Below are 14,948 nucleotides of genomic sequence, written 5' to 3' on the forward strand. Positions count from 1 at the left end.
CAATGACCAATATTTGCAGATCACAAAGTTGATACCTCTTTACGCCTCTACATGGTCATATTTTTTGTGTTTTATCCAAAGTGTGAACATCGTCCTGGGTAGAGTCTGTCAATGAGGGTTTCTGACATCGAGAGACCTGTATGTCTTCTCACAACCCGGTGGCGCCTCCGGTATAATACTTGTTTTCCTTCAGGGTGCCCACGTGACGATTAATGCCCGCGCTGATGAAGACGTGGAGCCAGACTCTATCATGGAGAAGGTTGCCAAAGCTTCTGGAGCCAATTACAACTTCCATAAGGAGACCAGCAGAGGCAACGACGCTCCCCAGGGCCCAGTGGTGAGGAAATCTTACTGGTCCGCCTCCAGTGGTGTCGGGAGCTGTGATAAAGATGGCGGCTTGTGTGACATTGATGTTTCACTCACAGGGCTCTGTATACCAGAAAACGAATGCAATGTCTGAAATCAAACGCATCGGAAAAGAAAACTTCTGGGCCAAGGCAGAGGTGAGGACGGTCTATCCTGGTGCCTATAGCGGCAGCTTCATGGTGGCACTGCTGGCATAACCAATGGTCATTCACTGCAAACAGAAAGATGAAGAGGAGCGCAGACTGGAGGAGCAGAAGAGGGCTAACCTGGAGAGGGAAAGACTGGAGAGGGAGCGCAAAGACAGGGAGCAGAAAGAGGCCGAGGCGAGGGAAAGAAGGTTTAAGGAAAGGGCAGGAGAGATAGATGCTCACAGGTTAGTGCGGCAGATGGCAGTCGCTGTTGCAAAACTGCACCTCCTAGCATGCCCTGGCAGCGTCTAGTATGCTGGGAGTTGTAGTTTAGCAACAGGTTGGAAACTGCTGACCTAATGGAAATTTACTTATTTTTCCCATACAGGAGGCAACAACAAGAAGCAGATAAAAAAGATCGGGTGAGTGTGTAAAAATGGGGTATATGCAATTAATACAGTGAGGTGCTGCAAACAGTTACTGTACATGGGGCTTTCTATCCATAGAACGGATTGGTGGTGCTGGGTGACTGCCCCCTAATCGGCTGTCTCTGCTCTGTTGTAGCCTGAACACCACATCACTGTACCTGTGTAGTAGCCGTTCCCTGGTAATGCAGATCAGCTCCTATTAACTTTAGTAGGCGCTAAACTGCAGCACCTGAGGACGGCTACTACACAGAAGAGCGTTGTGCTGCTGCGGCTCTGCTCACTGTTTACATCCAATCATCTGAGCAGATAGCAGATTAATGATGCCGGCTGTTGGATCCCCAGCAATGTGACACTGATTGCTTAAAGTATAACCGTAGTTTTTAATTTTTATTACATATATCAGTACTACACATGAAAATAAGTGAAAACAAATTTGTTAAAAATATATAAAAAAATTTTTAAAAAAAGGGGGACGGCCAACCCTGGGGACGGCCAACCCTGGGGACGGCCAACCCTGGGGACGGCCAACCCTGGGGACGGCCAACCCTGGGGACGGCCAACCCTGGGGACGGCCAACCCTGGGGACGGCCAACCCTGGGGACGGCCAACCCTGGGGACGGCCAACCCTGGGGACGGCCAACCCTGGGGACGGCCAACCCTGGGGACGGCCAACCCTGGGGACGGCCAACCCTGGGGACGGCCAACCCTGGGGACGGCCAACCCTGGGGACGGCCAACCCTGGGGACGGCCAACCCTGGGGACGGCCAACCCTGGTTAATTAAACGTCTGCATTTTGACTTTACATGTAGATCTCTTCACATTTGTGCATATATTGAATGAGAGGACAAGGCGCCATTGAGTTAGGTGGACGTTCATTGGCGGTAGTGCGAGTGGATGGATCAAGCACCTAAGTAACATTCCGAAATAGACGATGCAAAGACATTAGTGTATAACGTTTATATAAAACTTAGATATTACCAGTACATATAAAATACAGGTTACATCCCTAGCATCTTTTCCAGGACTCTGCTGCCCAGAAGTCGGTAAACGCACGAGAGCTGTTCCTACAGAAAGAGCGCTCCATGCCCAGTGCCCCATCTGCGAGCACACAGCCTGGTGAGTACCCACCGCAGATAACCGAGGCATGGCGTGCTCTTCTGACGTCTCTCCCTCACTGTATGTTTTCTGTTGCATCATGGAGTATGTCTCTTTTCTGTCTCATGGTGTATGTTTTCAGGAAGGTTGACCAGTCCCTTCCTGCAGAAGTCGACCAGTCAGCCCGAGCCAGAGTCTCCTCCATCATCCCCTGTAAATCGTGTTCAAGAACCCCCTGCATCCCCCGTGTCTCGTGCCCATCAGACACCCCCCAAGTCTCCTGTTGCCCCTGTATCTCATGCACCTCCTGAACCCGCTGTCACTGTGAAAGGTACACAGGTGTAACCAGCAGTAGTTGCAGCTGGCAGATATGGGCCTCATCAGCTTATGTGGAGAGTGTGTGTATCTCCGCAGAGCCAGTGTCTTCATATCGGCCGGAGGAGGAAGAGGATTTGTACCAGGAGCCCCCAGAAGACAACGCTGTGTACGAAGAGGCTGCTCCGGGGGATTCCGGGGTAAAGGATTTCTCCATTGTAGTATTGGACACTGTGGTGCCATCATTAATGACCCCATCTTTTACTTCAGGTGCAGCAGGAGGAAGCCGTCTATGAAACTGGGATGGATGAAGACAGAGGACTGTGTGCTAGAGCGCTGTACGACTACCAAGCTGGTGAGTGCCGACTGATCGAAAATCCCGAAATATGCGGTGCTGCCTAACTGCAGGGGAATGCTCTGTGTACTGTATCCATCCGTCCTGTTACTCCTCCCTGCAGCTTGTCTGATGGGAATGGACGACCGTCTATAGAACAACCATATCCTCTTTTTAGGAGTCTAAAACTGAACTGGCTGGACTATACAAAATATTTCTGCTTAGATGTACAGTGTTCTATAGTTAGCAGCTGCCATTAGATGGGATGTGTTGCACCAAAATGTTGATGAAGTATCCATAAAGGAAACCTGTCAGCAGGATTGTGCACGGTAATCTACAGACAGTGTCAGGTCGGCGCCGTTATACTGACTACAATGTTACCTTGGTGATGAAATCAGTCTTCTGGTTGTTGTTTAACCTTTATTATCAATTTTGAGTTAATGATATGTTCGTGCCCCGGGGAGGGGGGCTTTATGTGGTGCTCCGATTAGGTATTCATGTGTATGGCTTCTGACCGGTCACTGATTTCCCCCCCCCCCCCCCCCCACTATCCTGTCCCCTAGTTTAAATATATATGATTATAGAATATTGCACTTCACCATGATTTCAACCATATTGTGCATTCATTTGATGGTATCTGTAAATTCCGTAAAAAAAAAAAAATCTGTTTGAAAATAACGCCGCCTCGCCTGCACAGTAGCAGTTATCGGGGATCCAATAGCAGCCACTGCGCTGGCGCCTTTTTTTTTTTTTTTTTTTTAGGAATTTTATAGAGGCCTAAGGGAAGTGCATTATATTGCAAGGAGGCCTATGGAGAGTGTATTATACTGTATGGAGGCATATGGGGGGTGCATTACACTATGTAGATTATTTTATATTTTTAGTAACTGCGCGGTCATTTGCTGAGGTTCTCCTACATCCACTATTAAGGTGCGACACTTTAGTTATAATTGGGGTTACCTGGTTAGGGGCCCACTCAGCTTCGCCCCCTCCCCCAGATATATAACATCACAAGCTCCCTACATATAGTAAATTTACACCCTTTACTGCCTTTCATGTTACACTACAGGGTGTTAAACCCCTTCATGACCGGAGGTATTTGTGGTTTATTTTTTTTTTATTTTTTTTCGGCAATATAACCATCTGAGGGCTTGTTTTTTGTGGGACGAGTTGTACTTTTGAACGACACCATTGGTTTTACCATGTCGTGTACTAGAAAATGGGAAAAAAAATTCCAAGTGAGGTGAAATTGCAAAAAAAGTGCAATCCCACAGTTTATTATTGTTTGGCTTTTTTGGTCGGTTCACTAAATAATAAAACAAACCTGCCATTATGATTCTCCAGGTCATTCCGAGTTCATAGACACCAAACATGTCTAGGTTCTTTTTTATCTAAGTGGTGAAAAAACAAATTCCAAACTTTGTTAAAACAAAAAACAACAAAATGTGCGCCATTTTAGGATACCCGTCGCGTCTCCATTTTTTTGTGATCTGGGTTTGGGTGGGGGCTTTTTTTTTTGCGTGCCGAGCTGATGTTTTTAATCTTTTGATCGCCCGTTATTTCATTTTAATGCAATGTTGCAGCGATCAAAAAACCTAATTCTGACAGTGACTTTTTTTATCGCTATGCCGTCTAGCGATCAGGTTAAGGCTTTTTTTTTTCTTTTATATTGATCAGGCGATTCTGAATGCGGCAATACCAAATGTGTGTGTGTTTGATTTTTTTTTTTTTTTTTCATTTTGAATGGGGCGAAATAGGGGGTGAGTTAAACTTATATATATATATATATATATATATATATATATATATATATATATATATATATATATATATATATATATATATATATATATATATATATATACACACACCGTATATTTTCAAAAATCTTTTTTTTTTTTTTCTCTCTTTTGGCATGCTTCAATAGCTGCCATAACCCGATAGGCTGATCGGTTTGCCTATATGTAGCTGAATTACTCACTTGCTATGAGCGCCGACCACTGGGCAGCTGGTCCCGCTTTGCAGGGAGTTGCAGTCAACGCGATTTACTTGCATAGCACAGCAGAAGTGTTGGGATTCATTCAGTCTGACCTCCATCAATCATAAAGTGTTCAGACCTTTAAAACATTAGAAAACCCTTTTATTAGGCGCTGGAGCCTACAAAGTGGAGAAAGTCTCTTCACCAAAGGTTGTGGATTAATTTATTCGACACTTGAGGGTCTTGATTCTGGTGAAATGATCAGCTATTTCCTGTGATGATATAGTGACACTAATGGTAATGGAGCGCTTACTTTAATCTAGGACACAAGATGTATGTGTTGGTGGAGGAAATCCTGTGTGATGAGTAATCTGTCATTTTATGATACGGTTAGGAGTTAATCATCGGCTAGAGGACGGTAAAGAACTTACTGATGTGCATGTTTGGCGATTTGTCAAAAAATCTAAAATGTCGTTGCAATCCAACCGGGTTATGGCATCAATGTGGATTACTACGTGCCCAATACTTGGATCCATTTGTCGGAGGGGCCCAACATTGAACCTCATGTTCTGGGACCCACATCTATGTGGAGAATGGCTGCTGCTTCTAACGGAGAATGAATGGAGAGGTGTCCATATATATATTCTCCCCCCCTTCACTTCTATGGAAGATGCATGAACTGTAAAGTACGATAAATATGCAAATTTCTTTCCCTAAAGGGAATGTGTCCTCAGAAAATAACTTTTCATATAATACAGGTTATATTAAATGTATATTTTAAAAAATACGTGTTTTTTTTTTTTTTTTTTTTTAATCTATCAGAATCTGTTAAAAAAATAAAAATTACCGTAAGACACAGAATTCACACAGGCCACTAGGCATAATACTAGGCTTCAACTTCAGGTTCTATATAGAACACTTTTCAGAAGTCTCATTATAATCACAGACCGGATTAAAATGAGGTAATGCTTCTATATACAGCTGACAACACAGGATCCACCATTCACAATAGGAGATGTCACAGCATAATTCACCATAACATTTAGTAAGAGCATGCTCAGATAATTCTCCATTACAAATAGGGTTTATTGGTATTTTGTCCTTGTGAAGAATAGCAGTAGGAGACTAATAACTTGTAAAAGATTTTCGTTTAATATATAAAACCTGTATAGGTTTTCTCTGTAGGATCCACATTCTCCATATAAGTGGTCTCATGTGTATTGGACATTTACATGCTATAATACCTCGGTTGGGAATACACCTTTTTTAGAGGGTTTGTCTACGTAGAAAAATATATTTTTGTGGGATTTTCATTTGCAATCGGTGAGAAAACATTGCAAAAAGTTCTCAATTTCCCTGCAGTGCCCCCACTGAAAACCATGTTCTGTGAGTACAATGAAGGATAAGTCACTTTCTAGCTATTGCATAGGGTGTTGGCATTCTCTATTGTCTGGAAGGATAGTAGGATATTTATAAATTAACTGTTCTTGTAGGTTTTCCCTTAAGGGGTTGTCTGGGACTTTAACATCGCTGGACTATCCGTACAATAGATCTTTGTCTGATTTGTGGGCGTGTGTCACCCGTCACCCTTACCGATCAGTTGTTCCCGGTGGTGGCATCGGCTGGAACGCCACCGTCACAGAGCTGCACAGCTGCAATGACTGTATAGTGTCCGTGGCCGGGTGCTGCACATCTGCCCCTTATTCAAGGAGGGATGTTCAGTACCCTGCCGCAGCCACTATTCTATCCCCTGAGCAGTTTCGGCGGGAGTGCCGGGTGTTGCACCCCCATCGATCCGACATAGATGACCTATACTAAGGATTGGCCATCAATGTTAAACTCCCAGACAACCCCTTTATCACAGTGTGTATCACAGTGTGTATCACTCGACTATTTTTAAAAGGGCTTAAGCCTGTTAAAGTATGTGTGTATGTATCTCATATATATACACACACACACACACACCTACTATATAATTGTCTAAGGGTCACTTCCGTCTGTCTGTCACGGATATTCATTGGTCACGGCCTCTGTCTGTCAAAGAAATCCAAGTCACTGATTGGTCGCGGAAAAAAAGCCACGACCAATCAGCGACGGGCACAGTCCCGAAGAAAATGGCCGCTCCTTACTCCCCGCAGTCAGCGCCCGCTCCTTACTCCCCTCCGGTCACCGCTAACACAGAGTTAATGCCGGCGGTAACGGACCGCATTATGCCGCGGGTAACGTACTCCTTTACCGCCGCTATTAACCCTGTGTGTCCTCAACTTTTTACTATTGACGCTGCCTATGCGGCATCAATAGTAAAAAAAATCTAATGTTAAAAATAATAAAAAAACAAAAAACCTGCTATACTCACCCTCCGTTGTTCGCAGAGCCGGCCGCCATCTTCCTTTCCCGGCGATGCAGTGCGAATTTACCCAGAAGACTTAGCAGCCTCGCGAGACCGCTAAGTCATCTGGGTAATTTCGCAATGCATCCTGGGAACAGAAGATGGCAGCAGCCGCGCACTCATCGCCTGCACCAGATCCGAAGGTGAGTATGTTACAACTACAAGGGGCCCTCGGATCCGAAGGTGAGTATGTTTATTTTTTAACCTGTGACATACGTGACTGGGCAATATACTACGTGACTGTGCAATATACTATGTGGCTGGGCAATATACTATGTGGCTGGGCAATATACTACATCACTGGGCAATATGCTACGTGGCTGGGCAATATACTACATCACTGGGCAATATGCTACGTGGCTGGGCAATATACTACGTGGCTGGGCAATATACTACGTGGCTGGGCAATATACTACGTGGCTGGGCAATATACTACGCGAAGGAAAAATATAGGAAATCGTTTGTGCCAACTGCCATGGGAATGTACAATAATAACATTAGGGTTAAACCACCAAGGTGAAAGTCTACTTATTTCTCTACATTTCAGTTCACTCGTTGTGTATGTCCTTTCTAATGTATAATGTATAATGTTCTTCTGTCAACAAACTGTCATGTCAACTATGTAATTCCTTTATGATTTTTATGATTTAAGTTGTGCTGCTGTGATACCATAATTTCCCACGGGATCAAAGTGTATCGTATCGTATATACTACGTGGCTGGGCAATATACTGCGTCACTGGGCAATATACTATGTAGCTGGGCAATATACTACGCGGCTGTGCAATATACTACGTGACTGTGCAATATACTACGTCGCTGTGCAATATACTACGTGGGCTGTGCAATATACTACGTAGCTGGGCAATATACTACGTGGCTGGGCAATATACTGCGTCACTGGGCAATATACTACGTGACTGGGCAATATACTACGTGACTGGGCAATATACTACATGGCTGGGCAATATACTACGTGGCTGGGCAATATACTACGTGGCTGGGCAATATACTACGTGGACATGCATATTCTAGAATACCCGATGCGTTAGAATCGGGCCACCATCTAGTATTATGTATTATATGCGTCACTTGTCAGTAGTGTTGAATTTGGGACCAGGTAAGTACAAGAACAAAATTGGTGGCGGATTAGTGAAGGTGGGTGTTACTTGGGTTATTTTTTATTAACAAGTCTGAACGCTTTTTAAGAATTATTTTCTTCCACCATAGTTTTTGCAAAGTTACCGTACTTTTAGGTAAAATTCTGTTGCTATAGAGCAGACTAAGAGTTAAAGGCTTATTATCGGAGCCCCTCACCGTATAAGAAGCAGTGGAATGTTGTCCTTGGATGTTCCCCGTCCTCATACACAGTTATACCCTGTGTCCACACGGAATAGAACATTCCTAATCCTGCACTAAGTGAACCACAAACTACAGTGCGGTTACATGAAATATGTCTGTGGATTACTGTGCCCGAGCGGCATATCATATCCTGCTGATTGTATCCTGCGCCATAGTGATCCTATTGCCCTGGAATAATAAGAAGCAGTGATGCAGATGAAGTGCCGCAGCACAAGTGGGGGAACAGCAAAAGTACTATATTTTTCTTTATCCGTAAAAAATATTAGTTTTTAAGATAGCCATTAAAAGCAGAGGATCTTGCGAGATACGTGTAGACAGCAGCCAGGTCATATACCAATACTCTTTTAGGCTAGTTTCACACTAGCGTTTTGGTGAGCTGCGGACTTCCTCTATGAAGCCCCGCCCACGGCCGCACCTCCGCCGCACAGCTCCGCATGCGGCCTGCGTACCTATCTTTAATATTAGGTACGCAGGTCGTGCGGATGCCTCCGCATGAGTCGTCTTGATGCAGGGGAAAAAAAATTCCAACCAGCTGTGTTCGATGCGGGTCGCTGCATCGTCAAAACGACGCATGCGGAGGCATCCGCACGACCTGCGTACCTAATATTAAAGATCGGTACGTGGCCACATGCGGACATAGGCGGGGGCCTCAATAGGGCAGACAAAGTACTCCTGCGCCGCATCGTGAAGACAAAAGGACGTCATCGTAAGAAGATGGGAGGCCCCGGACCTCGACGCCCATCGGATCGGACCGCCCCTGGGTAAGTATAATCTAACCTGTTTTTCTCATCTCTCAGGATACATTGGGGGCTTATCTACAACATTACAGAATGCCGTAGATAAGCCCCTGATGCCGGTGGGCTTAGCTCGTCTTCGATTTTGGGGGTGACAGGTTCCCTTTAATATTCCATACTACGTGGCTCTTAAGCAATCAGACCAAAACCAGGCAGCAACTGCAGCTTCTTATCCTCTAATATAAAAAAAAATGTAAAATTAGGTAAATGGGGAACAGACTTCCTTTACAACCGGAAAAAATGCTGATACATTTATAAGGATGGAAGATCTTGCGTGTGCTAATCATAGGTGCAGCTACACCCCTTCATTCTTGGGGTGAGTGAGGGTCTCCGTGGTCTGCTCCTCTGATAATAAATTGCTGCTAGGATATACCATCATTTATCATCGCTGTAAATATTAGAAAAATTACTGAGGTTTTTTATTTTTTATTTTTTTTTGTGTCTACATAACTGAACCACCTAGTCCCGCAGCAGCCACAAACGCCTTGGTGTTCTGTGTATATAGTTCCCAGGCTGCCGGCAGTTTTGTGAGGCGGACAGGGACATGTAGGAACAGACGACGCTAGGTTTGTTTGCAGTCTGTTACCTCGGAGATGCAGAAGTCTGCATAGGTGCTGTAGGCAAAACATAATCTTATTCAGATTTTTAATGAATTTTTATGAATCTTACATTTGTGATTACATTGGGACGACTGTTTGCAAAGTGTTCATAGGTGGACGTAGCTTCTAGCAGATTCGGTCCTTCTGCCGAAGTCACACCAGGTCTATTCAGTGTCTGTCATTGTTTCTAGAATTCTACCTTTATAAGAAGAAAAAAATGCCACAATAGACGTGCAATGAGATTTCTGACATTATTGACCCCTCAGTGTAAAAGTTGCATATTCTTCATATAATTAGCATTTTTTTTTTTTTCTTTATTGTTCTTTTTAACCATGAGAGGTGACCGCGCTGGATTTGCGTTCAGTGTAAACTATTAATGCCACTTTTTTTTTTTTTCATCGCTGGAGTGGTGCCACTAATGTTAAGTTCCCTGTCCCTAATATTATACTTACCAGCCACCATCTTCAGCTGTTTCTGGCGCCGCTGTGATATCTTGTGACCACAACGTCTGACTGACCAGAAGTCTGCGGTGACGGTCACAAGCTCTCAGTGGAAGTCTGTGATTTGAGATAATTTGGTGTCCAAACACTTATGTAGACTTCTGCATCTCCATGGTGACAGACTACAAACAATCCCAGTGTAGTCTGATCATGTAGTCTCACTTTCATCTCTTCCCTAAATCCTGCAAAACCGCTTGCGGATGTCCAGACATGCTGACAGTTGTAGTTTGGCAATGGCTGGAGAGCCACAAGTTGGAGACCACTGGCCTAAAGTGTCTCCGCTTCCAACTCTTCTCAGATCTTTCATATTTTTCTATCACTTCATTGCGGGACACAGGAAACCATGGGATTAAGGCACATTCTACCCGGATGCCCTATGGTGTACTGCCCAAGAGGCGTCCAATGCCCGGGTAGAGTGTGCCTTAATCCCATGGTTTCCTGTGTCCCCCAGTGAAGGCTCCGAGAAACAGAATTTATTGTGAGTAACCAAAAATCCTGTTTTATTCTCTGTTCCTAATAGATTGCAAGCTCTGGCACAACAAAAATAATAATCTTTCTTCTTTTTCCTACACAGCTGATGATACCGAGATTTCATTTGACCCCGACCAAATCATCACGCACATCGAGATGATTGACGATGGCTGGTGGCGCGGATACGGACCCGATGGGCACTTCGGCATGTTCCCCGCCAACTACGTGGAACTGCTGGAATGAGCTGATTGGCGAGGGGAGGGAGAGAGGCCCCCATTGCACTGAAACCGCTAATTATCATGGGCTGTAACCACATAGGAAACACTTAATGTAATTCTATATGTCCAGCTGTGAGGCACAGTCACCTATTTCTTCCTACAAGCCTTGAGCTTCTGTTTTTGTTTTTTTTTTTGTATTTTTTATTTTTGTCTTTTCTTTCAAATAGACCAAGGAGTTCGACCAAAGGATAACGTGACCACCAAGGTTTATTACTGTACTTTCTGCCGTCATTCCTAACAGTGACCTCTGGGGTTCAAGGACCGATTACTGTTTTCTATATATTTTTTTTTTTTTTTTGGGGGGGGGGGTGCCGCAATTACGCTGGGAGGTTTCCTCTCGCCTTGTCTTCCCTGCCCCTATTGTTCTTTTTTTTTCTCTGGCCATCTTTTTCTTCAGATCCTATCTTTTCTGCTACATTTTACATTTTCACCTTTTATTTGCAAGCTCTTCACATTAAAAGACAAGAGATTAATATCGCCTGCCACAGCAATCAGACCCCCACCGATCCGGAGATGTCCTGTAAGAATGGAAAGTTCCTGCGCCATTCATAGTCTACGGGTCTGCCAGAGATGGAGTACGGGGCTCTGTTTTCTCCCGACAGATCCGATGAAGGATTTCTGAGTCTGGATCGGAACAATCTGACCACCACCCATTATCAAGTTAATAACTTGCAATGTTGGAAATAACTCTTTAGTTAACATTTTCTCCTACCTCTTCCCTAAAAACAAAATGATTCCACTTCATTCCCACAAAATCCTTCGGGGAAGGGGGGGTTTAATCAGGAGGCCTCCATACTAATCGAATAATATGTTCGAGTGCTCGCGACTGCTTGTCTCACGACTTTCCACGTGTTGGTCTTGTACACAGTATTGCAGGCAGCTTGATTTTTACAGTAAAAGACTGAATAAACCTCATAGGAATAGCAAGTTATACTAGTGTGCACCCAAAAACTGCACGTCTTGGTGCACCATTAACGAGTGCTGATCGACTATTTGCAATCGTCCAAGCAATGATAGGGGCAGAACGATCGCTGATACCATTTTTCTGTCCCCAAATACTCTGCCGTGTTATAGGCAGCACACCCGGACGTACACTTCCACATCGTGAATGTACCCTTCTGCCATATAAAGGACAATACCAAATAACCAATCTGATCAAATGCCTACTGAGAAATCCCTCAAGCTTAAGGGTTTTTACGGGTCACAAAACTGTATTAAGTGTAATTTTGCTATTGCATTTCACCAATGATGCGTAAGATTGCTGTCACTATGCTTTACTGTTTTTTGTTTGTTTTTTTTTTTTGTATTTTTTTTAAGTCCATTATGTCTGGTTCTCCATTCATATACACAACGGCTGGTTTCCCGTGTACACAGACAGCGGTGTGACCTAATGGTTCATGTAGATCAGCCCCCATTTACAAGTTCTGTCCCCATACAGCATCATGTTATCGGCAGCACATCCCCAGCCCCCTGTGTAGCTGTCATCACATCGCATGGGGGTAAACGGAGGAATCTTCCACGTAGCTATAGCAATTAATAGAGAAGAAAACGTCATGTAACTCAACTGTGAATTGTAAACTGATTAAAAGTGGAGTATGCCTGTAAACGGTAACGGTTTTATTTCATAATTCAATTGTATACCTGAAAATAATAAACTTTATAATATATCAGAGAAATCTGCTTCTTTCTCCGCCTGGATTGATCTTTCACTCTCAATTCAGGGGTAAAATCTGTCCTCAGTGAAGACCAGGTTTTCCCTGTACTGAGATACATGACAGTTGGTGATTTTTATTTCTATGAAAGAGGAGCTAGCGGAACGCACAGACATTCCGCCGCAAGTTCTCCTGAAATGACAGTTCTCCATAGAACTTTATAAGCACCAGCTGTCATCTCCTATCTCGGTAATGGGGTCATCTGTATTCAGTGTAGACAGATTTTTACCTTTAAATTGAATATTTTGAGAATGATCAGTCCTGGCTGAGAAAAAGCAGATCTCTCTGATAAGATATATATATTTTCATGTGAACTATTGATGTATGAAAAAAAATAAAATGAAGTTTATGCTTCAAGGAAATCTTCTAGATCTAACATAATTTGTGAAAATTATGATTTGTAATTGCAACTGATAATAGTATGGATTTTGCAGTTTCTTTTTCTTGCATCGGATAGTGTGAATCAAGCTGAATGTCTAATCACTTATAAGAAAAAATGGCTATCATGATCTCACCTGTCATTTATAGTACTGTATATACTGTGCTCTGGGCCTGTGGGTAAGGTGCCGGGCGGGTGGTGTGTGGGAACTAATTGCCCTCTGCAGGGTCTGATACTTTTTTTTTTTTTTTTTTTTTAATTCCAGTCTATGTTCACCTGTCTGATCAGTCATGTAAAGGGATTGAGTACAAATGATCTGTGAAATCACATAATTATGTTGAAACTTTTTTTGTTCGTTTTTTTTTTTTAATCATTAGAATATAAAATAAAAGTCTTTGATAACATACGCACGTAATATTTATTATTTACCATTGTAGGGAGAATGTGTTGGACGCATTTTAGATTAAAAGGATTGTAAATAAAAGCGAGTAGTATGTGAGTTTCTACAGTTGGGTCCAGAAATAATTGGACAGTGATGCAAGTTTTGGGATTTGTTTTTTACCAAAACATACTCCATATGCAGTTATATAATCGATATGAGCGTAAAATGCAGACTCTCAGCATGGAATTTTAGGGTGTTCACATCCTAATTGGATTAGGAGTTTAGGAATTACAGCTCCTTTAAAGGGAACCTGTCACCTGAATTTGGCGGGTCCTTTTTTGGGTCATATGGACGGTGTTTTCGGGTCTTTTATTAACCCCTTTTTTCCCCGCTGGTCGCGAAATTGACTTGCCGTTAATTCGCTTTCCTCCCTAGTTAACGCGTGCACAAAGTAATCTTGCCTTGCGCACGCGCAGTATGCTTTGCCGAACTGCGGACAAAGCCGAAAACCATTAGTGCGCATGCAGCGGTGCACTATGTCCCGGAAGTATTTTGCTGTGTTCCGGACCATAGTGCGCCGGCGCATGCACACTAATGGTTTTCGGCTTTGCCCGCAGTTGGGCAAAGCATACTGCACGTGCGCAAGGCAAGATTGATTTGCGCACGCGTTAACTAGGGAGGAAAGCGAATCAACGGCAAGTCAATTTCGCGACCAGTGTGCGGCCAGCGGGGAAAAAAAGGGGTTAATAAAAGACCCGAAAACACCGCCCATATGACCCAATAAAGGACCCGCCAAATTCAGGTGACAGGTTCCCTTTAATATGCAGCTTCCTCTTTTCCAAGGAACCAAAAGTAATTGGACAATTATCTCAAAAGCTCTTTAATGGGCTGCATGGGCTTTTCCCTCCTTAATCCATCTTCAATTAAGTAGGTACTAGGTCTGGAGCTGATTCCAGGTGTGGCATTTGGAAGCTGTTAATGTGAACCCACAACATACGGTCAAAGGAGCTCTCAGTAGAAGAGAAACAGACCATCATTGGACTGAAAATAAAGAAAAAATCCATCAGAGAGCAGAAATGTTAGGAGTGGTCAAATCAACAGTTTGGTACATTCAGCACCAACAAAAAAAGCGCACAGGTGAGTTTGGAAACTCAAAAAGGACTGGATGCCACGGAAGACAACAGTGGTGGAGGATCACAAAATACTTTCCATAGTGAAGAAAAACCCAAGTGAAGAACACTCTCCAGTCTACCATAAAGAGAAGGGAGACAAATGCTGGAAGGAATAAGAAGCGCTAATAGGGTCTTACTTGGGTTAAACAGTAATCAAAGAACATGCACAGTGGTGCTCACCAGATGCAGTTGTGTGTACACAACCACTGTCAGTTAGTCTGTTGTTGACCCGCGATATAAATGGAAGAAACGGAAATGAAAGCAATA

At 43.5% G+C, this 14,948-nt stretch overlaps 1 protein-coding gene across 2 annotated transcripts in view; it reads left to right on the forward strand.

The window, feature by feature from the left end:
- The window catches only part of DBNL (drebrin like), a 33,620-nt gene extending 20,087 nt beyond the window's left edge, over positions 1-13,533 (forward strand). Inside the window, exons 5-13 of one of the 2 annotated variants that reach the window (XM_069766688.1) lie at positions 194-337; positions 426-503; positions 588-739; positions 883-916; positions 1,945-2,038; positions 2,160-2,348; positions 2,432-2,532; positions 2,609-2,687; positions 10,862-13,533. In XM_069766688.1, coding sequence (XP_069622789.1) covers positions 194-337; positions 426-503; positions 588-739; positions 883-916; positions 1,945-2,038; positions 2,160-2,348; positions 2,432-2,532; positions 2,609-2,687; positions 10,862-11,001 — 1,011 coding nt within the window. In that variant the 3' untranslated portion in view covers positions 11,002-13,533. Of the gene's footprint in view, positions 1-193; positions 338-425; positions 504-587; positions 740-882; positions 917-1,944; positions 2,039-2,159; positions 2,349-2,431; positions 2,533-2,602; positions 2,688-10,861 lie in introns of both variants that reach the window. The other variant, XM_069766687.1, reaches the window with a different exon arrangement.
- The last annotated feature ends 1,415 nt before the right edge of the window (positions 13,534-14,948 follow it).

This window comes from Ranitomeya imitator, chromosome 4 (assembly GCF_032444005.1).
Source record: "Ranitomeya imitator isolate aRanImi1 chromosome 4, aRanImi1.pri, whole genome shotgun sequence".
NCBI classification, from domain to species: Eukaryota; Metazoa; Chordata; class Amphibia; order Anura; family Dendrobatidae; genus Ranitomeya; species Ranitomeya imitator.